At 44.2% G+C, this 20,973-nt stretch overlaps 1 protein-coding gene across 1 annotated transcript in view; it reads left to right on the top strand.

Moving 5' to 3' along the window:
* The first annotated feature begins 3,232 nt into the window (after positions 1 to 3,232).
* The window catches only part of SHROOM3 (shroom family member 3), a 212,840-nt gene continuing 195,099 nt past the window's right edge, over positions 3,233 to 20,973 (top strand). Inside the window, exon 1 of the mRNA XM_083631562.1 lies at positions 3,233 to 4,243. Coding sequence (XP_083487688.1) covers positions 4,076 to 4,243 — 168 coding nt within the window. The 5' untranslated portion in view covers positions 3,233 to 4,075. The remainder of the gene's footprint in view (positions 4,244 to 20,973) is intronic.

Genomic DNA, 20,973 nt, shown 5'->3' with positions numbered 1-20,973 from the left:
ACCTGTTTCAAATTCCCTCCAAAATTAAAAGCCCCCACAGCTCCAAACATCTGACGGCCCATTACCAGACTCAGAAAGTCCAAACATCCCGGCATGGGAGGGTCATTCCAACCCCCCTTTTCCAAACCAAACCTAACTTTATCTTTCCAAGCCTGGTTTTTTCCAAATTCATTTATCAAATCCAAAGGCTCATGATCCTGCAGGGCCGCAGCTCCCTCCATTTCTGACACCCAGGATCCAGCAGTATCCTCTTCTTTCATCTGTGCTGTCATAGCACACTCCTGTTTTAATTCCTGGGTAGGCTCCATGTAGTTTCCTACTGCCTGTTCAAAATTTCTGGTCGCATTAGTCATCAAGTCCGTCTTCTGGCTTAGCTGATCCAATAGGGCATTTATTTTACAGAAAGCACCCAACAGAGCTTCTGAAAACATTGTCCTGCAAGGTCACAAGTCCTTTCCCACGATTGTAATCTGTAACAGCTGCAAGCTCCTGAAGTTGGTTACAATTTCACAGTCTCCCTCTAGGGGGACAACTTGTTTATTCTTTCTTTTAAGAACAATAGCAACAAAGTTTCTTTTTTAAAAATATTCAGTCAATATTTGTTCCTTTGAAATGCGAAAGGAAACAATGGAGTCACTATGTTACTTTTCTTTTAACTATCTGTCAGAAACATTTGTCTCTGGTCAATGAGCTTCAAACGTCAGTCCTGACACTCCGCTCCAGGATCAGGACGGTGGAAAATTACTTTACTTTAAACTCACTTCTGCAGGTTTAGACAATCCAAAAAGAGGTCCCCCTTCTACTCCTGCTACCGAAGGGGGGTTCCACGATTTTAAATGATGAAAGCCAGTCCTTTAAAGGTGAATTTCTATGCTCTAGTTACATTATCTTTGCTTTATTCTGACTACAAAGAAACAGAAGGCTGACTTCCTGTTTAGACCTTCCCGTTTCAGTACCAAATTGAAATAAATTTTAAGTCCAATTCCTCTCTACTGGCCAATCCTTATTTGAAGTCCAATTGTTCGAGTTTTAAGTACTCACGGGTGATTCTTTAGATGCCAAATTGTCCCAGGAAAAAGGCAGCGCTCTCCGGCAACGGCTATGCAGCTTCGCTCCACGGAAAAAGCAGTAGACTCACAGCACCGCGCCACACCCCCCCTCTTCGCTTCGGAGCCCGTTTATGGGTTCCTTTGCGGGTTGGGGGGGCGCTAAAGGTGCCCGCCGAGTCCCATGGTCACAGGCTTCATCCGCCTGTGATTTTTTATTTTTTATTTTTTTTTTTATAAATTTTTTATTGGTTTTTCAACACATATTAAAAGACAATACAACACAATACATAAACAAACAAACATATAAGCACGTATAATTTCTTGACCTTTCTTTCCTAAAACCTTCTTTCAGCGACTTCCCCATACCTCCCCTTTCTGCATCCCTGTTTTAAATCATTCCAGCAACCCCTAATTTCAATTTCTTATAGCACTTTCTTTAAATCTTTTTTCTCATATCCAATTGTTTGTCACTGCCTGTGATTTTTTAAAGGGTCCCCGCTTCGCCGTAGCGGAAAAGACCCGTTTCGCGCGGAGCTGGTCCCTCCGGTTCAGAGGGAGTCCGCCATTGCCGATGGCGCCACCCCGGAAGTCCCCTAGCTGCCGCATTCTGGATTAGTTGTAGTTTCCGGGTCACCTTCAAAGGTAGCCCCACATAGAGCGCATTGTAGTAGTCCAAGCAAGAGATAACCAGAGCATGCACCACTCTGGCGAGACAGTCCACAGGCAGGTAGGATCTCAGCCTGTGTACCAGATGGAGCTGATAAACAGCTGCCCTGGACACAGAATTAACCTGTGCCTCCATGGACAGCTGTGAGTCCAAAATGACTCCCAGGCTGCACACCTGGTCCTTCAGGGGCACAGTTACCATTCAGGACCATTCAGGACCAGGGAGTCCTCCACACCCACCCGCCTCCTGTCAGTGGTGTAGCGTGGGTTGTCAGCACCCGGGGCAAGGCAAGTAATTTGCGCCCCCTAACCCGTGGATTTGCGCCCCCTAACCCTAACCCCCAGATGTTGCGCCCGGTGCGGCCGGCCCCCCCTGCACCCCCCACACTACGCCACTGCCTCCTGTTCCCCCAAAACAGTACTTCTGTCTTGTCAGCACCAACACTTTCAATTGTGCTTGGAAACGTACTGGGAGCCAGTGTAGGTCTTTCAAGACCAGTGTTATGTGGTTATGTGGTCTCGGTGGCCGCTCCCAGTCACATGGTTATGTGTAAAGATCACTGGAACTGAATGTATTTCAGTGTCGGCAATACCGGTATCTTTTTTTTTATAATATTTTTATTCATTTTCCAATACAAATTTATACATTTCATACATCTTAATTATATCCCCTTTCTCTTTTTTGACTTCCCTCAACCTGACTGAAACTCCTTTACAATTTTACTTCTTCCGCGTTCCTAAAGTCATACTTCTATTATTGTTATATTAAACCTTATTTTTTGGTAATATTCTAACATTTCTTCTCACAGAGCTTCATTAAAACTTACAAACGTTATCTGATTATCACTTAATGTTTGCATATATTCTATAATTTTTTTCCAATCTTCTGTAAATCTCTGATCTCGTTGATTTCGGATCCTTCCAGTCATTCTGTCAAGCTCTGCATAGTCCATCATTTTCATTCTCCATTCTTCTAACGTAGGTAGCTCCTCTTGTTTCCACTTCTGGGCCATCAATATTCTTGCTGCTGTCACTGCAGGCAATACCGGTATCTTAACGTTATGCTTCATGTGATGCTGGGATAGAGCCTGAGACTTTTAATCTCACAGTTGTGGGTTCGAGCCCCACGTTGGGCAAAAGATTTCTGCATTGCAGAGGGTTGGACCAGATGATTCTCACGTTCCCTTCCAACTCTGCAGTTCTGTGATGCTATGAATCAATGATATCCATGGAGCGTTTTGGGTGAGATCTCCCATAAATCACCCAGTGCCTAACACATAATCATATCTGTGGCCAACAAATCCTGAATTGGAGTGGAGATTCTGAAGCATTTCCCAACAAATAATTAGCAAAGTGATATTTTCCCTGGAAGGCAGAAGAAGCTCCATGACGGCAGCAGCCTCTGGGGTCCTTATAAATATGGAAACCTCAGTTATGAGGCACCAGAAAGTTTTTTTTGGCATGCAGTGGCAAAAACAGACAAGTTTTCTTCTTCTCTCTCCCTCCTTCCCCCAGTTGAACACTCTCATTTAGCAGCAGGCATGACAACACGGGCAAGCGAGTGCAGTGAGAAACTGCTGAAAAGAGCTAAGCTATCTCCTTAACATTTTTTCAAGGGATTAATTTCACCTGCCTTTCCTGTTTTCCTGGCACGCTCTCTTTCCCCCTTTATAAACTCAGCTGGGAAACTATTTCAAGTCCCCAGCTCGAGAGAACAAGTTGTTTAAGGTCCAGGCTTTTACTCCCTTCCCCCTGCTACTTTTGACAAGTCACAAAATTGTGAAGTTAGCAGAAAAGCGAGCTGGCAGACAGGGGGTGGGAGATGCTTTCATTCTTTGGATGCAATGAACTGAGGCAAAAACGGCCATTGTAATGGTAAATTGCTCACAGAAGGGGAGAAAGGGCTGATAATCAATATAAAAAAATAATAATGAAGCGCTGGTGTGCATTTGAGGAGCTTGCTACCCAAAGCATTTAAATGTCTCTTTCCCCCCTTTTTATGCTGAAAAGCCACCGATTGCAAATGTTAAGGGAAAGATTGAAGAGGTGAAAGGAAGGATCTTGCACGGGACCAATGTGTGCACGGGGAGAAATGCTTCGTGTTCAAAAAGCTGCATCCAAAAAGTTGGAAGTTCTGAGATAGAAATGATGCGCAGATTGAGCTCTGCCTTCTGGACTTCTGCTGAGAAGGAAAACATAGCCTCCTGGCAATCCTAGCAGCCTGCGATCCTGTAGACTTTGAGGCAATTCATCATGGACGTGAGGGATTTTAATCTTCTACTCTCCCCTCCTCCTCCTCCTCCTCTCCAGACTCTTCCAGTCCCTGCTTTTGGCTTCAGTGAGTGCTTGAGAATATAAACATGAGGATGCTGGACAATTTAAACAGGACTATTATTTCTTCTTCGGAAGCAAACTTAACCCATAAAGGAAGATACATTTATTTGGAGGTTTTGCTACAAGGAGGTCCTCCATGGGGATTTACTTTGAAAGGTGGACTGGAGCATGGGGAACCATTAATCATCTCCAAGGTAACCTTGTTTACTTGAATTAAAGATGCGTTCAGCTGCAGATTGGGCCAAAATTGTGGTTAAAATGTAATCCAGGTGGAGAGTGGATTTTTATTTTTTTTAAGTCCAGGAATGTGCTTGCTCTGAACTCTTTGATTCACTGAGTGGTTAATTCAGTACTTTGGTATACTGTGAAGCAAAAGGACATTTGGCACAAAACATGGAGAACTTCTTTTGCACATGCCCAATTAATAAATAAATATTCCCCAAATAAATGGGAATTGTGCAAAAATCGTGTTCCAAAGGGGCTTGCGCAGAAGAGGATACATCCTGCACTTAAATTACTTTTCTGTATTCAAGGGGAAATCTCTCATAACGCTAACCTAATTTACAATTAAAATAAGCTGGCATACTTGGACTTAAACGATTTAGTCTAATTCATGTCAAAGAGATCAAACTGGCTTAAATCAATGAAGTTCGGTTTAGCAGATCAAGCAGCATGCATTGGTCTTGTGAGAAAGAAGAAACTTTATTTGTTATTAGTGTTTTGGTTCTTGGTTTTTGAATTCAGGTAGCTGGTTTGTGTGCAATGTTAGCTGTAACTACAGGGTGTTGCTGTGCTGTTGGTTCTAGAGAAAGTAACAGAGGGAAGCCTTGAAGCGGACTCTTTAATCAATAATGTGCAAGCTGTGGGGTTTCACTGAATTCTTTTTCAAGCAGTGCAAGAGCTCTTTGGGAGACCACAAACCAGTATAATCTTACAGGCAAAAGTTGTTCCAAGAAAATAGTGATGTAAGGGCAAGGAACCAGAATCAAGTGTGGCAGTACTGGTTTTGGGAAGGAGGCAAGAGGGCTGTGACAGAATGCATTGACACTGAAAGTTGAGAAAAAGGGGAATCACAATTCTCAGTCCACTCCTGATCTCCTCGTTCTATTTTAAATTTAAGCAAAACCTTCTCCTGTGAGAACAACATGAAATGCAAGCCATTTAGCACTGAGAGGCGAAACAAAGTATTCCACCTCTTTCGGCTTAGAGGGAAGAGTGTTTTGTTGTATAATAAGTGTAATATGCACAGCTCATAGTTTTTAAACAACAACAAGTGGGATGGATGGTGCTTACTGCTGAAAATTAACGAGTCTATGGGACTTGGTTTCTACAACAACCAACTCCCTTAATGTCAAACATGCCTGGGGTGTGCATGATACCACCGGGAGCTCAGTCTCTTTGTTCCTGTTCCTTAAAACGTCTGCGCAAAATTGGTACTTCTGTTTGTCTTTTTAAAAGTTACTTATTGAAAGCGGTTGTGATTGTGGCTTTGTATTTATGTGCCTGCAGGGTCTGAGCTTCCTGACTCAATGTTTTGAGTTTGCACTTACAGTAACTGGAATCCACAGCTAGAACTGATTTGTAAACCAACTTCAAAGCATTATTTCAGATCCTGGTTGCTACCCCCTGCCCCCAATAAATCTCTGGTTTGTAGGCAGGTTTGGGTATGAACTTCGAAACAAACGACGATTTAGCTAGGCCATGGTTTCATATTAAGACCAATACCTGAATTTAGGGCCTCAGTAGAGGCCTGGTGTCCAAATTGCTTCCTGCGGATATGAACCCATTATCTGCCAGGGACTGGCTGGATGACACCAGCTGGGGAACTGCCAAGGGAAACCCCAGAGGAAGAAAGCTCAGAGCCCAGGGGTTGGTGGTGGGACACTGAGAAGAGGTCAGGGGGAGGAGAGTGGGAGGAGATGCTGGATGCCAAAGGGGCAACAGGGTTTAGTGAGCAGGAAGAGCCTGTGACAGGGAGCAGTTCAGACTCTAAGGCTGAAACAGAGGAGGGAGGTCAATGGAATATTGAAGAATCCAGAGAGTTTCCCTCTCCTGGTCTCCAAGAACACGCAGGATAATAAAGATGGCAGAACAGAAACCAGAGGTGCGCAGATGCAGTTTGAGACTGCTTGAGAAACATCTGGGAGAGGAGGAGCTTTAGAGAGGGTAGAAGGTAGGGACCATCAGTCCTGGCAACTGCTCCATAGGGCAAGACCTACTGAGAATGTTGCTTGTTGCCTTAAATAAAAAGTTAACTTCACTGGCTCTGCTTCTTCAGCTGACCAGCATCTGACTCCAGATTACCCTAGACCAGTTTCCCCAAGCTTGGTGTCCTCCAGGTGTTTTGGAGCACAATTCCCATTGTTCATACCAAGTCCGGGCTGATGGGAGTTGTATTACATAACAACTGGAGGGCAAAGGTTGGGGAACGCTGCCACAGAACAACAGTTTCCCAGTTTTCTACCTTCTGGGAACCTTCTTCACATTGGTCTATCTGATGAGGACCCTTGTGTGCTGTAAAGGATTTTCTAAAGTAAGGGTAGCAAGTGTGAACCCCAACTCCCACCAGCCTTAGCTAATAGGGCAAGTGGTAAGGGATGATGGGAGCTGTTGTCCGGCAACATCTGGAGGGCCCACACCAGCTCTATTGAATAGTAGGAACAGCAAGAGGGCACCAGAACTCACCTAAGGCTTTGTGTTGCAGTAGTGATGGGCAGGCTGTCTTTCAGAGAAGCTTGCCTGCTTTGATTGATCTTCTCATGACACAACCTGTAGAAACTTCCCAAGGAATCCCAGGATTGCCCATCTGAAAACCACAGCCCTTGGTCTTCTTGAGCTCTTCTAGGTTGGGTACAGTAGTACACACTCCTTGTGGAACTAAGCCTTAGCAGCTTTTGAGCTGGAACTGTGTGTAGTTTTCTGTGCAGCCCCAGTTGCAATTTTCACCTGGCTTGACCTTCTCCCACACAGTTGCAGTACAGTCCTTGCCAAAGCTCTCTGTGTTCTAGGATTGTGCCTGGTAGCAGACATTTAATGACCATATTGTCAGAGCATGCCTTCGACCAAGAGACTCCTCCAGATTCGCCCTCTGACGTGATTAACGACCTGAGCCTTTGATAAGGCTCCAAGCACGTTCCCATTACGCAGAGTTTCAAAGCAGCAGAAGTGACAAGATTTATGAGCTACATCGCTAAGAGTTTTATTTCTAGCTACGCAGACAGAAAAGCAACAAACATACCAATACTAAGAATTTGTCAAGAATGTATAACTTGCTGTTGAAATGGAATACACAGGATGAGATGGTTAAATCAGCTATGATTAAATGGGCACAAGACATTGGTCATGACATTATGTTTGCTGACTGGGAACAGTTATGGACTACCGGTATAAAGTTTACGGCATGTAATGCCTTAAGAGAGAACATTATGAAAATGATTTATAGGTGGTACATGACCCCAGTCAAGCTTGCAAAAATCTATCATACGCCCAATAATAAATGCTGGAAATGTAATGAAACTGAAGGTACTTTCTACCACCTTTGGTGGACGTGCCCAAGGATCAAGGCCTTCTGGGAAATGATCTATAATGAAATTAAGAAGGTCCTTAAGTGTACCTTTCATAAGAAACCAGAGGCCTTTCTCCTGGGCATGGTAGGCCAATTGGTGTCAAGGAAAGATAGGACGTTCTTTATGTATGCTACAACAGCAGCAAGAGTTCTTTTAGCAAAGTATTGGAAGACACAAGAACTACCCACGCTGGAAGAGTGGCAGACGAAGGTGATAGACTATATGGGACTGGCCGAGATGACTGGCAGAATCCGCGACCAAGGAAAAGAGACGGTGGAAGAAGATTGGAAGAAATTTAAAGTTTATCTTAAGAACTGTTGTAAAATTAATGAATGCTAAAATGTCATGGGTAATGTAAAACAGAATTGCAGTGACAAATAATTGGGTAAGAGAAAAGGGATTAAAGAAAGTGAATTATAAGTAATTGAAATTAGGGGTTGCTGGAAAAGTTTAAAACAGGGATGCAGAAAAGGGAGGTATGGGGAAGTCGTTGAAACAAGGTTTAAGGAAAAGAGGTTATGAAATTATACGTGTTTATATGTTTGTTTGTTTATGTATTGTCAGTTGTATTGTGTTTTAATATATGTTGGAAAATTAATAAAAAATTATATAAAAAAAGAAAAGCAACAAACATGCTCTCTCTGTGAAAGCAGAGAGCAACTGGAACAAAGGAACAGGAAACATCACATCCGTCTCATGTCTCCCGTGAGACTTCCAACAGTATGGAATCTCTGGAATGTAAACAGAGTCTTGTGACTCCAAGCACTGCACAGTGGCAACACACAGAAACCAACACATATAGCTCCAATATTTCTACAGGTGTTTGTTTCGTTATATAGTAGCAAGTGGAACAGTTGTTCAATGTTTAGAGAATCTCCTGCTCACTAAGATCCATTTATCTGCTCATTCAGTGGTTACAGCTCAGGCGTTTTGGAACAGCTTAACATGCCACAGGGCTTCTCTGAAATGCCCTTTCTAATCTTAAATTCAACAGCCACATATTTAACAAGAGAGCAAATTCTTGTCCTAGGAACAGAGACCTCAACTGCATTCTTGCCTGGGTAGCAGCAATATGGGAATGCTGTTACCTGCTGTGCCCTTGCCCATTCATCTCCTTAAACTCATACGCATCCAGCTACTTTGGTAGCGGCTAGAAGCAAGCAAAGAAGAGTAAAATATTTTCCTGCCAGTAGGGTAATAGCAAGTGATAAAACTTGCTATGGCTATCAGTCTTTGGGTGCCAGGTGGAGACATTCCTACTCACCCTGCCTGACATTTCACTCTCAACTGGTGTTCGTCTTTTAGTTGGGTGGGGTGGAATGTGTCCTTTTTATGTTGTTGCGGGATGAGCACTTTTCTATAATAATGTCCTCTTATCTTATGTATTTGGTAATGTATGCTTAAAACACACACACACGCAAAAAACATGACAACAGTCTGTTAGCTGCTTTGAGACAACTTTTTCTGTGGTAAGCACTAACCAGCAAATAAACTTATTAAAAAACAACAACCCTAAAACTGTAATAATAGTAAAATATATGTTGGAGGGAGCCTGAAGTATAATCCCAAATATTAGCTAGAACTTTTTAAAATTTAGGGCTGCTGTATTTAAAAACGTAAAACTCCTGACACCCATGAAGTTGTTTAGCTTTTTCTAGGAAGACCCCAAAATTGTTCAGTTTTTTAAAGGAAACCTAACCCCAAAATAGTGATTTTAAGCTTTTTGAGTTGTTTCTGCTCCTTTTTCCACCGCATTGCCATGCATCTGGGTTTTTTTCCTGATAAAATCCCCCCCATGCCATTTTTACACCCAAAAACCAGGACACGTCAGGAATATTCCTGACGTATGGCAAGCCTATATTTACTTATTTTTGCAGTACATGATTGAATTAGGGCTGGAGTTACACATACTCTGCATGTTTACATTACAAAACGCAAGCCAAGCTGAAATCTGTGCAGTGCCAAAGGGATTAAAAAAGAGGCTAAATTGTTTGACCTGGTAAACTTTGCATATTGCTCATTTTGTGTCATGTGTTCTCCTAGTTATGGAGGGGCAAGGCAGTGTGCTGGCTACTGAAACATTGCCCCTTAAACTAGGGTTAACAGACGTCTCCGTTTTCCCGGGGACAGTCCCCAGATTTGTGAATAAGTCCCTGGACAAATTCCATCCCTGGAGTGTCCCCGGATTTCATCTAATGTCCCCGGGAAACACAGCAGCGGCAGTCTCAGCAGCCCAGAGCAGTTGGCTCTCGGAAGTCCCCATCTGATGGTGGTGCAGGGGCTCTCAGATGCAGCTTCCGGGCTGCCTCCACCTTCCCTGACCCCAGCAACTAAGCTGTGAAGGGAGGCTTCATGCTGCCTCTCGGGGCAGTTTCCCAAATCCTACTTGCATGAAAACAGGAGCGGGGCAGGGATCTCTCAGCTGTGAAGGGAGGCTTCAAGCTGCCTATCAGAGCTTGCGTGCAAGCAGGAGGGAGCAGGGATCTCTCAGTTAGGCAACGGGAAGCCTCCCTTCCCAGCTGAGGGATCCCCGCCCCCTCCTGCTTGCACACAAGTAGGAATGGGATTGGGGCTGCTCTGATGGGAAGGGAGGCATCGCGCTGCCCGAGCCTCGCCACTGCTGCTGCCCTCAGCCCTTCTCCGTCTTCCATGCCTGACCCACCGCACACCGCTTCCCCATCACCACCACCAAAGAACCAACAACTCAGGGGCTGCCCAGGCTCATGGAGAAAGGAGACAGAAGCCTCGGAGGAAGGGAAAACATGGCGGTTGAGGTCAAGGCGGCGGCCGCGCCTCCGCCACCGCCATCGCTGCAGCATCAACGTCCTAAACGTGTAGTATGTATATATGTATTTATATATGTATGTATGTATTTAAAGTGTCCCCAGATTCATTGAAAAAAATATGGTAACCTTACCTTAAAGGGACGCGGGTGGCGCTGTGGGTTAAACCACAGAGCCTAGGACTTGCCGATCAGAAGGTCGGTGGTTCGAATCCCTGCGACGGGGTGAGCTCCCATTGCTCAGTCCCTGCTCCTGCCAACCTAGCAGTTCGAAAGCACGTCAAAGTGCAAGTAGATAAATAGGTACCGCTCTGGCGGGAAGGTAAACGGCATTTCCGTGCACTGCTCTGGTTCGCCAGAAGCGGCTTAGACATGCTGGTCACATGACCTGGAAGCTGTACACCGGCTCCCTCAGCCAATAAAGCGAGATGAGCTCCGCAACCCCAGAGTCGGCCACGACTGGACCTAATGGTCAGGGGTCCCTTTACCCTTTACCTTTAACCTTACCTTAAACCCCCTTAACTATGGGTCCTCCCCCATTGCCATCCTTCTGCTGAGTGGATTCCATTGCCATCACCACATGGAAAATATTCTGCTTCAGGTTTCTGCGGCAGGTGAAACTTTCCCCCCAGCTTTGGGGGAAGGGGGGGGGCGTTGGATTGGGCATGGAACTGAATGTATTGTCTCTGCTGCTGCTTTTAATTGTAAATTAATAAGGATTTTGTTTTAATCCCATTGTTTAATTTTGGTTTAGACGGTGTATTCTTCCACCTAGGGTGGATTACATCCTTCAGGACAGAAAGGAATTTAGCCACCACATCAGCTGCTTATGAGAGCTAAGCCTACGTATACATCAGCTTATACTGTTTTATAAAATTTACGGGGCTCTAAAAGCATTTTTGTTTTGTGATTGGAGAGAGGCACGGTATTAAAGAAACAGCTTTAGTGGCCTGCGTTCTCACTGCGATGTATGAATTTGTTGGCATTTTGTGAAACGGCAAGAACCACCTTGAAGACAGTGGAGCCCCATTTGGTCTGAGGCGCCAGCATCCCCTGACTTTTAGGGACAAGCCAGGATCCTGGGAACGATTCATGAGAAAGGATTTGCCTTCCTGAATCAGATCAGATGGCCACAATTTGGACTCCCAAGCAGATGTCTTCATGCACTGCTTGTGATCTTCTCAGGGGATGCTGTACTCATTTGGTGGATGTTCTTGCCATATGGTAATCTCAGGAATATAATATAATTCCCATAATCCCTGACTGGGGCTGATGACAGTTGGCAGTCCAATAATAACTGGAGGACACCAAGTTGAGGAAGGTTGTATCTTTCTACTGTGGCCCATAACCATTGATGGAGGATAAATCTAATTCTTTTAGCCTATCTTCTGGCAATGAAAGCATGAGTTAACCATGTATTGCACAAAGAAATATTTCTTTTTGTCTGAACTTGTTGCTGATTTATTGGATAATCACAAGCCCTCATGTTTATGAGAGAAGGGGAAATTCTCTTTAAAAGCTCTGTGGGTACTTTTGTAAATTTTCCACCCTATTCAATCTCATTTGTCTTTTCCCTCTGCTAAACCACCCCCATACACCCCAGGGTTCCCTTTTTTGCTTTTCTTGTTTAGATATGCAGAAAGTGCAAAAGCAGGTAAAGAATGCTACCTGGAGAGGGAGATAGATAATAATTGCAAAATGGATACTACCAACAGAAAAATGGGAAGTTAAACTGGACAAAAAGCAAATGCAGTTTCTTTGTCCCCAAATCCTACACACGCCCAGTAGAGGAACACTCAAAATTCCCAGTTGCTCCCCGAGGATAATGCTGATGGTATCCCACCTTGTGCAAGCTCTTGGGTAAAAGATATCTTATCTTTTCTTAGATCAATAGGTTGTGTGCAGTTAAAAGGACTCTTTTGTTACCCATATCTATTCGGCTGTCAATCCTCCTTTAGCACAAAAGGCTCCTGTTTCGTTCTGTTGCACACACTGGTTGATCGTGTTTGGGCTGAGGTGTGAGAAGCTGCTGTTTGGAGTTGAAGCCTAAACAGCTGGAGTTTTCAGGCAGGGAGCATGGGCTACTGAGTGAGTGCAGCACAGACAGTCAATCTGCAGTGTTTTATACAACACTGTCCTGCCACAGTCATGTAGCCAGGTGCACAAGAGAATAATGTTGCTTCTGCAGCTTTAAGAGGATTGCCATTGGTCAAATGTAAATACTTTCTTGGGCTCCATGATCACTGCAGATGGTGACAGCAACCACAAAATTAAAAGACGCTTGCTTCTTGGGAGAAAAGCAATGACAAACCTAGACAGCATCTTAAAAAGTAGAGACATCACCTTGCCAACAAAGGTCCGTAAAGTAAAAGCTATGGTTTTCCCAGTAGTGATGTATGGAAGTGAGAGCTGGACCATAAAGAAGGCTGATCGCCAAAGAATTGATGCTTTTGAATTATGGAGTTGGAAGAGACTCTTGAGAGTCCCATGGACTGCAAGAAGATCAAACCTCTCCATTCTGAAGGAAATCAGCCCTGAATGCTCACTGGAAGGACAGATAGTGAAGCTGAGGCTCCAATACTTTGGCCACCTCATGAGAAGAGAAGACTCCCTGGAAAAGACCCTGATGTTGGGAAAGATGGAGGGCACAAGGAGAAGGGGACGACAGAGGACGAGATGGTTGGATAGTGTTTGCGAAGCTACCAGCATGAGTTTGGCCAAACTGTGGGAGGCAGTGGAAGACAGAAGTGCCTGGCGTGTTCTGGTCCATGGGGTCATGAAGAGTCGGACACGACTAAACAACAACAAATATAATAGGGTAAGAACGAAGGGTAACTGAATGCATCCTGATAATTGGAGCACCTAAGTCTGTCATTGGCACAGTACACAATTTCCTTTTGGTTCTAGTAGTTCAAGTACAAGATTTATTGAAACCCTGAGAAAGGCAATCAGTTTGGTAATGAATTTTAATTCTGAAGTCTAAATCCTCATGTCAAATTACACTCCAAATTTCTTCAGGTTAAAAATTAGTGCATCTTCATTCTTCATAGTTACTCAGTGGCTCTACAGACATATGGCTCAATCTGGGCTGCTATTATTGCACTTAGTTCCCACTGAAATCAATGGGTCTCGAGTCATGACTAACTTTCCTCCTTGGTTTCACTGAGAACTATATGTGGGTCCTGAGCGGATCCACAGCATGCATTTAAAACACACTCAATGCACATTTAAACCCCATGACTTTCCCCAGAGTCCTGGGAACTGTGGTTTCTTCAGGGATGCTGTGAATTGTAGCTCTGTGAAGAGGAAACTACATTTCCCAAGATCCTTTGAGGGGGAGGTGTAATGTGCTTTAAATGTACTGTACGTTGGATGGGCTCTGAGAGTATGGTGTGGATTTGCCCATGGAAGTAAGAAATATTGGATAAAGCATTGGAGTGTAAGAACTGCTGATAAGGACATTGCTATTCAGCATGATTGAAAATTCAGTATAAAGCAGGCTGCAGGGTACATTTCAAAGTGTTGGCTTGGAAATAAGCTCCAAAATCCCATTAAGAAATAACAGGATTTATGTACATTCCTCTTGCCTCCTTAGCTTCTCCCCCTGGAAACATGTAGCATTGGGCTGGTGCCATTGCCAGGCCAATGCAGTCATTTCACTCCTACACTCCTTCCTTGGTGATCAACTGGCCTGAAATCCAATTCCAACTTCCAGTGGTGAAAGAGACTTTTCTTCCCATGGAATCAACTTCTATGTATTCTCTTCTGTGTATTCTCTTGTCCATCTCTCTCTCTCTCTGTGTCTATTTTTGTGGGGTTCTGTTGGTGTTGTTTAGTCGTGTCCCCATGGACCAGAGCACGCCAGGCACTCCTGTGTTCCACTGCCTCCCACAGTTTGGTCAAACTCATGCTGGTAGCTTCGAGAACACTGTCCAACCATCTTGTCCTCTGTTGTCCCCTTCTCCTTGTGCCCTCCATCTTTCCCAACGTCAGGGTCTTTTCCAGGGAGTCTTCTCTTCTCATGAGGTGGCCAAAGTCTTGGAGCCTCAGCTTCAGGATCTGTCCTTCCAGTGAGCACATTAGGGCTGATTTCCTTCAGAATGGATAGGTTTGATCTTCTTGCCGTCCATGGGACTCTCAAGAGTCTCCTCCAGCCCCATAATTCAAAAGCATCAATTCTTTGGCGATCAGCCTTCTTTATAGTCCAGCTCTCACTTCCATGCATCACTACTGGGAAAGCCAAAGCTTTAACTATACAGACCTTTGTTGGCAGGGTTCTGTAAGCCTTCAAAAACCTCCCAAACTTGTTTGACCAGAAATCAAAGTGAGGCAAAGTAAATCAGTGTGCAAACTGTGGACAGCAGAGCCTGTTTTAAAAATTATCTGTTTTCAAGCTTAGATCATAAAGGCCATCCATTCCACCAGAGATAAATTAGGGGGAGTGTGACCTGTTTGGTTGCACTGACATGAAGCCTCAGGGTTGCCGCAACTATATTGCCAAATGGAAGACGAGAGGCGGAGGGACCCCAAATTTTGGCATCACTGACATTTGAGACCTCAAGGCCCACCATCGGTTCCACCAAATGTATTTTCACACGTCTTCCATAGCTCAGTCCGGTAGAGCATGAGACACTTAATTTCAGGGTTGTGAGTTTGAGCCCTATGTTGGGCAAAATATTCCTGCATTTTAGGGGGTTGGAGTAGATTGCCCTCACGGTCCATTTTAACTCAACGATGCTATGATTCTAAAAAAAATTCACTTTCTGGAACCACTCAATATATCCTACCGTGAGAATAGGCCCCAGGACCCAGGAATTGTAGGTTTGGAAGGGATCTTGGAGATCTAGACAAACCCTTTCTCAATTCAAGGTCTTTAATGTGGGGTACAAGTACGATATCCCTGACATAGGCCTGTCTAGGCTTTGCTCAGGGCTTTTTTTCAGCCGGAACACAGTTCCAGCACCTCTAAGGTAAGAGCCATTGCCATTCTAAGAGAACGAGGGAGGTGTTCATGGTGAGTTCCAGTACCTCTTTTTCCAGAAAAATAGCGCCAGCTCTGTTTAATATGCCCAGTGATGGTGAATCTAAAGCTGTCAGATGGCTCTTATTATGAAGTTTTTCCTGATGTTTACCTAAAATCTGCTTCCTTGCAATATCCATCCATTGGTTTTAGTCCTGCCCTGTAGAGCAGTAAGAACAAGCCTGTTCAGTCTTCTTTGTTGTTTTGTATTCAGTGGTTTGTGTTTACCTGAGCTGGACTAAGGATTCTGAGCTCCTGTGTTCTGATTCGATACATGATGTCCAATCACAGAACATTTCAGGGTTTGGGCCTCTGCCATTGGCCTTTGAACCATGGGTTGTGATTTGCAGCTTGGAAGTTTAGACAGCCAATCACGTTGGGAGTGGGAGTGGCCCAGGCTTTCAGGAATGTATATAAGCAGTTGCTTTGCCCCTGTTTCCCAGGTATGTAGTTCAGTAAAGGTTCTTGCTGTTATCGCTGTGTCTTGCCTTGTGGGAACCCACCTACGCTTCATGTGTGATAAGCAAAGTTCAGATTTATGTGGTGGAATGTGTGCATGGGTTTCTACACAACAGTCTCTTTTAGACAACCTGTGTTTTGAGCATTCATTCTGATTTGTTTGGGGGGGAGGCTATACAATGGTGCACCAACCATTTGTAATCCAGCACTTTCCAGTGCATTTCCTGCATCATTTTCCTTACTAGAAAAAGTCTAATTTTGGGGGTGAGTGGGAAGGAGGTTTGTTGCACAAGAGCGGCAAACCAACTTCAATTGCACAACCTAAATTTGCCAGTATGTGATTGAATAGACAAACTGGAAGCTGAGCAGGCGGTTATCTTGTTTTGGGATGATTTATTTACTCCTGAACTTTTGGTGGCACTTAGTTATAACAGACGTGGGTGGCGCTGTGGGTTAAACCACAGAGCCTAGGGCTTGCTGATCAGAAGGTCGACGGTTTGAATCCCTGCGACGGGGTGAGCTCTCGTTGCTCGGTCTCTGCTCCTGCCAACCTAGCAGTTCGAAAGCACGTCAAAGTGCAAGTAGATAAATAGGTACCGCTCCGTGGGAAGGTAAACGGCGTTTCCGTGCACTGCTCTGGTTCACCAGAAGCGGCTTAGTCATGCTGGCCACATGACCCGGAAGCTGTATGCCGGCTCCCTCGGCCAATAAAGCGAGATGAGCGCTGCAACCCCAGAGTCGGTCATGACTGGACCTAATGGTCAGGGGTCCCTTTACCTTTACTAGTTATAAACAGAGACCAAAATTAGAAAAGAAACCACACCAAGTGACTATTTTAGGTCAAGATTCTGAGCTGCATGTCCTTTCTAGACGTCTTACCTTGCTGTGTTCAATTTTAAAAGTAGGCTTAGAGGCACCCAATGTTTCTCAAACCAAGTCTCATAGTAACTGAGAAATTAGCTGCTGGAATTTGGGCCAAGGTCTGGCACTGTTCCAGGAATGTATGTCTGGCAAGATGCTAGTCTCATCTCAAAAGAGGATGTAGTGTAGAAGCTTTACAAAGATGGAAGGGCAGGGGGAATGATCTTCATCTTTTCTAGATCCCACCATGTTTGTGTAATGTGTTTGCCGATGTTGAATGAATAGCACCCACTCATAAGAGATGCCACTAGTGACCTCCATATAAGGCGACAGCAAAAAGGTTAGGAGAATTAGTCATGTAGAGCGGACTGGTTTAATAGGTGTATTGTGGCACCCTTGGCACACAATCAATAATTATGTAGTTGGCATGTATGCCTTGGTTAAATTGCTGCTGAGACGTGCCCCCAACCCCCTAGTTCAATGACTGCAAGACTTTTCGGGGGGGGGGGGCAAAATGCAAGCTTTCAAGTTACTGTGGAAATGTCTCATTCTAGGGCAGCTAAGAGGATTTTGCATTATTCCATATCCAGAATTAGCCTTTGGAGATACATGCTGCTAGAGAACTTAAAACAGAAGGTTACTTCAGTACCAGTGAAGTAGCTACGCCTTGGTCCAAAATGGGCATTTTGAAAGCTCATTTTGTGATGTGTGAATTCCTCCAGTGTTGGGAAATGCGTTAGTCAGGTTGAACTTTTGAGGAATTAATCCATGGGTAGGCAAACTAAGGCCCGGGGGCCGGATCCAGCCCAATTGCCTTCTAAATCTGGCTCGTGGATGGTCCGGGAATCAGCGTGTTTTTACATGAGTAGAATGCGTCCTTTTATTTAAAATGCATCTCTAGGTTATTTGTGGGGCCTGCCTGGTGTTTTCACATGAGTAGAATGTGTGCTTTTATTTAAAATGCATCTCTGGGTTATTTGCGGGGCATAGGAATTTGTTCATATATATTTCCCCCCAAAAAATATAGTCCAGCCCCCCACAAGGTCTGAGGGAGAGTGGACCGGCCCTATGCTGAAAAAGTTTGCTGACCCCTGATTTAAATCCAGTCCTCAGCTGAACTATGTCTTGCTCAAAATACTTGAAAAACCTGGAAAAGAATGGAGGCATTAAACCAGATAGTCAGTGTATTCATGACCAAAGAAATACAGAAATAGTTTAGAAACAGAGTTTGCAAAGTGAATGTAGCGTTAGTAACACACGTGTGCACAGCCCTGAATGGGATGGCGTGGATGGTGGATGAGATTGCAATCGTTTAAAGAGAATTTGTACGCCAAATCCAAGCTTTAAGCATGTGCAGTTCCTCAAGGACCGCCTGTCCCCGTGTGAACTGATCCGAAACCTGTGACCATAATCCGAGGCTCTTCTTTGCATGTCTCTTCCATGAGATGTCTGGAGGGTGGCAACATGAGAATGGGCGTTTTCTTTTTTTTTTTTTAAATAATTTTTATTAACTGGCCAATCACATCAAATTAAATCACATCACATAAATTCCAAATTACAAAGCCAAATTTTTAAATTTTGTTGGGGGAACCCATACTTCAAGATCCAAAGGGGGATTCAAATCATCTTCTTGTTACTGCGTTAGTGTCCAAATCAGTCCCAATCAGTCCAGACAAAGTTCATAATTCTATCCAGTCTTATCTTGGTGTTTCCACATCATATCTTGTTCATATAATTTCTCTTTTTCTTTTACGATCTCTTCTGTTAGTCTCCTTAAGCCGATAAGCAAATATAATAATCCTGTGTGAATTTCCCGTTCTTCCAATCTAAGTCCAGATGGTTTCCATATATCTCCTTCGTAGATAACATCACTCTTTCCATCATAAATCAGGCATTTTTTTCGCTCTTAAATCCCACAGAGGAGTTTATCCACGATATGTAAACAGCACTATTTCTCTCTTTCTCCTCCCAGACCCAAGAGCTCCAAGAATGCCTCCCAAGATGGCGACGGCATTTTTAACTGCGTCATTCCAAAACTCTTAACTTTCCAGCTTCGTCTTGAAACATTGCTTTGGTTCGAAAGTTTATCTCCACACAGCCTTAAATCACAGCTTAAGTCCTTAAAGTTCTGACTTATTAGGGGAGGGAATTCTTGTTAAATCACGTAAAAAGGAATGGAAGGTTTTTTCCCCCTCCCCCCTCAGTCATTTGCAATACCGTATCTTGTCGTATCTTCTCATATTTTATTCTTGCCTTGTTATCAGAGATCTCTTCTGTCAGCAGTCTTTACTCCCCCTTTTTCCTTGAAGTATGTGCAATTTATCTCGTCCAAATTGTTTCTTTTGAAGATTCTTGCAAACTAGAGGCGCGAATCAGAGACGGCGTCCAGGAGTGCCGGAGTCCCACAGGAGGGCTTTGTGCCTAGTGCCCCCACCCCCACAAATTCGGGGGTGGTATAGGGCACAGCAGGCAAGGGCCGTCCCCCCCATAATCCTGGGGGGGTTAAGGAGGCTAATTACCCCCATCATAGCCTCCAAATTACCTCGTGTGGGTCGGAGAGATGTTATTGTCAGCCATCTTCCGATGCGCCACCTAGTGGCCCCCAGAATGGGCCTTTTCTGCAGTGGCTCCCAGTTTGTGGAATGCTCTCCCCAGGGAAGTTCGCCTGGCACCTTCATTACTTATATTTAGGCACCAAGCAAAAGCATTCCTCTTCAACCAGTCCTTTGGCTAATTAAACAATCAACAGTGGTACCTCGGGTTAAGAACTTAATTCGTTCTAGAGGTCCATTCTTAACCTGAAACTGTTCTTAACTTGAAGCACCACTTTAGCTAATGGGGCCTCCCGCTGCCGCTGCACCGCTGCTGCGTGATTTCTGCTCTCATCCTGAAGCAAAGTTCTTAACCCGAGGTACTATTTCTGGGTTAGTGGAGTCTGTAACCGGAAGCGTCTGTAACCTGAAGCGTCTGTAACCCGAGGTACCACTGTATGGCCTTTTAAAGTGGTGTGTGTGTCTGTTATCATATTGGTTATGCTATGTATTTTTTGTGCTTTTACATTATAAACTGCTCTGTGACCCTCGAGTGAAAGGTTGCATAGAAAATAATAATAATAATAATAATAATAATAATAATAATAATAATAATAATTCAACAAGTATCCAGACTGGCAGGCTAGACTACAGCTAAAAAGAACAGCATTGCCCTTGTTCAGGTATATACGGCAGAAGTTTTGTGACTACGTTAGGAGTTTCTCCATTAAGGATGTTTTGCAAATCACAACTTTGGTGGCTACGTTTTCAAGAGTTCTCTGCTTCGGAATTTCTCAGCGAAGAGTGCAGTGAAAAGAAAAGTGCCATATTATGCTCAAGTCATCAAACAGGCAGGGAGGCGGGGGCTGGAGGAGAGTGCAGGGCTTTCCTTTTCACTCTGTCCAATTATACTGCGATAATACCCTTGCCAGCCCTGTCTATCACTTGCAAGCTCAGGTCAGAGAGAAACTCTGACCCGGGCAGCTGGGTGACAGAAACCAAACAATGATGAATTCGCTTTTGGGTTGATCTTGCATGAAGGGTCTCAGAGTTGCCCGTCAAGCAATTCTGAGAATAAGAGAGGTTCCCCCTCCCCCCCAAAAAAACCCCTACCCACCGCTCCACACATTGGATGTGGGTGATTGAGAGTGATATATGAAAGGGTTTTTTTTAATGCAATCTTTCATTGTCAGACATGATTCTTCTATCTTTCTACCTGAGTTTCTTTCTGCTTGTTGCATCTTCGTTTGTGTGTTAAGCATTGAAAAAACTTTGCATGCCTTTTAGAATCATAGAAGATAAGAAGATAAGCAACTGTACAATCTTTAGAAGACATCTGAAGGCAGACCTGTATACGAAAGTTTTTAATGTTTAATGTTTTATTGTGTTTTTGTATATGCTGGAAACTGCCCAGAGTGGCTGGGGCAGCCTAGTTAGATGAGCGAGGTACAAAACAACAACAACAACAACAACAACAGAGATGAAAGGGACACCAATTGTCATCTAGTACACCTCCTGCAATGCAGGAATCTTAAATCAGGGAAGGGAAACTTGTTGAACTCAAAGTCCCATCAGTCCCCACCAGCATGGCCAGTGCTCAGAGATGATGGAAGCTGTAGTCTAGCAACATCTGGCAGACCCTCATCACTGATTTGTGTGGAAGGATGCCCAGATGTTTTCTACATAATAGTTGTTGTTGTTTAGT

This window comes from Podarcis filfolensis, assembly GCF_964270895.1.
Source record: "Podarcis filfolensis genome assembly, chromosome: 9".
Lineage (NCBI taxonomy): Eukaryota > Metazoa > Chordata > Lepidosauria > Squamata > Lacertidae > Podarcis > Podarcis filfolensis.
This window is presented reverse-complemented; position numbering and strand designations above follow the sequence as displayed.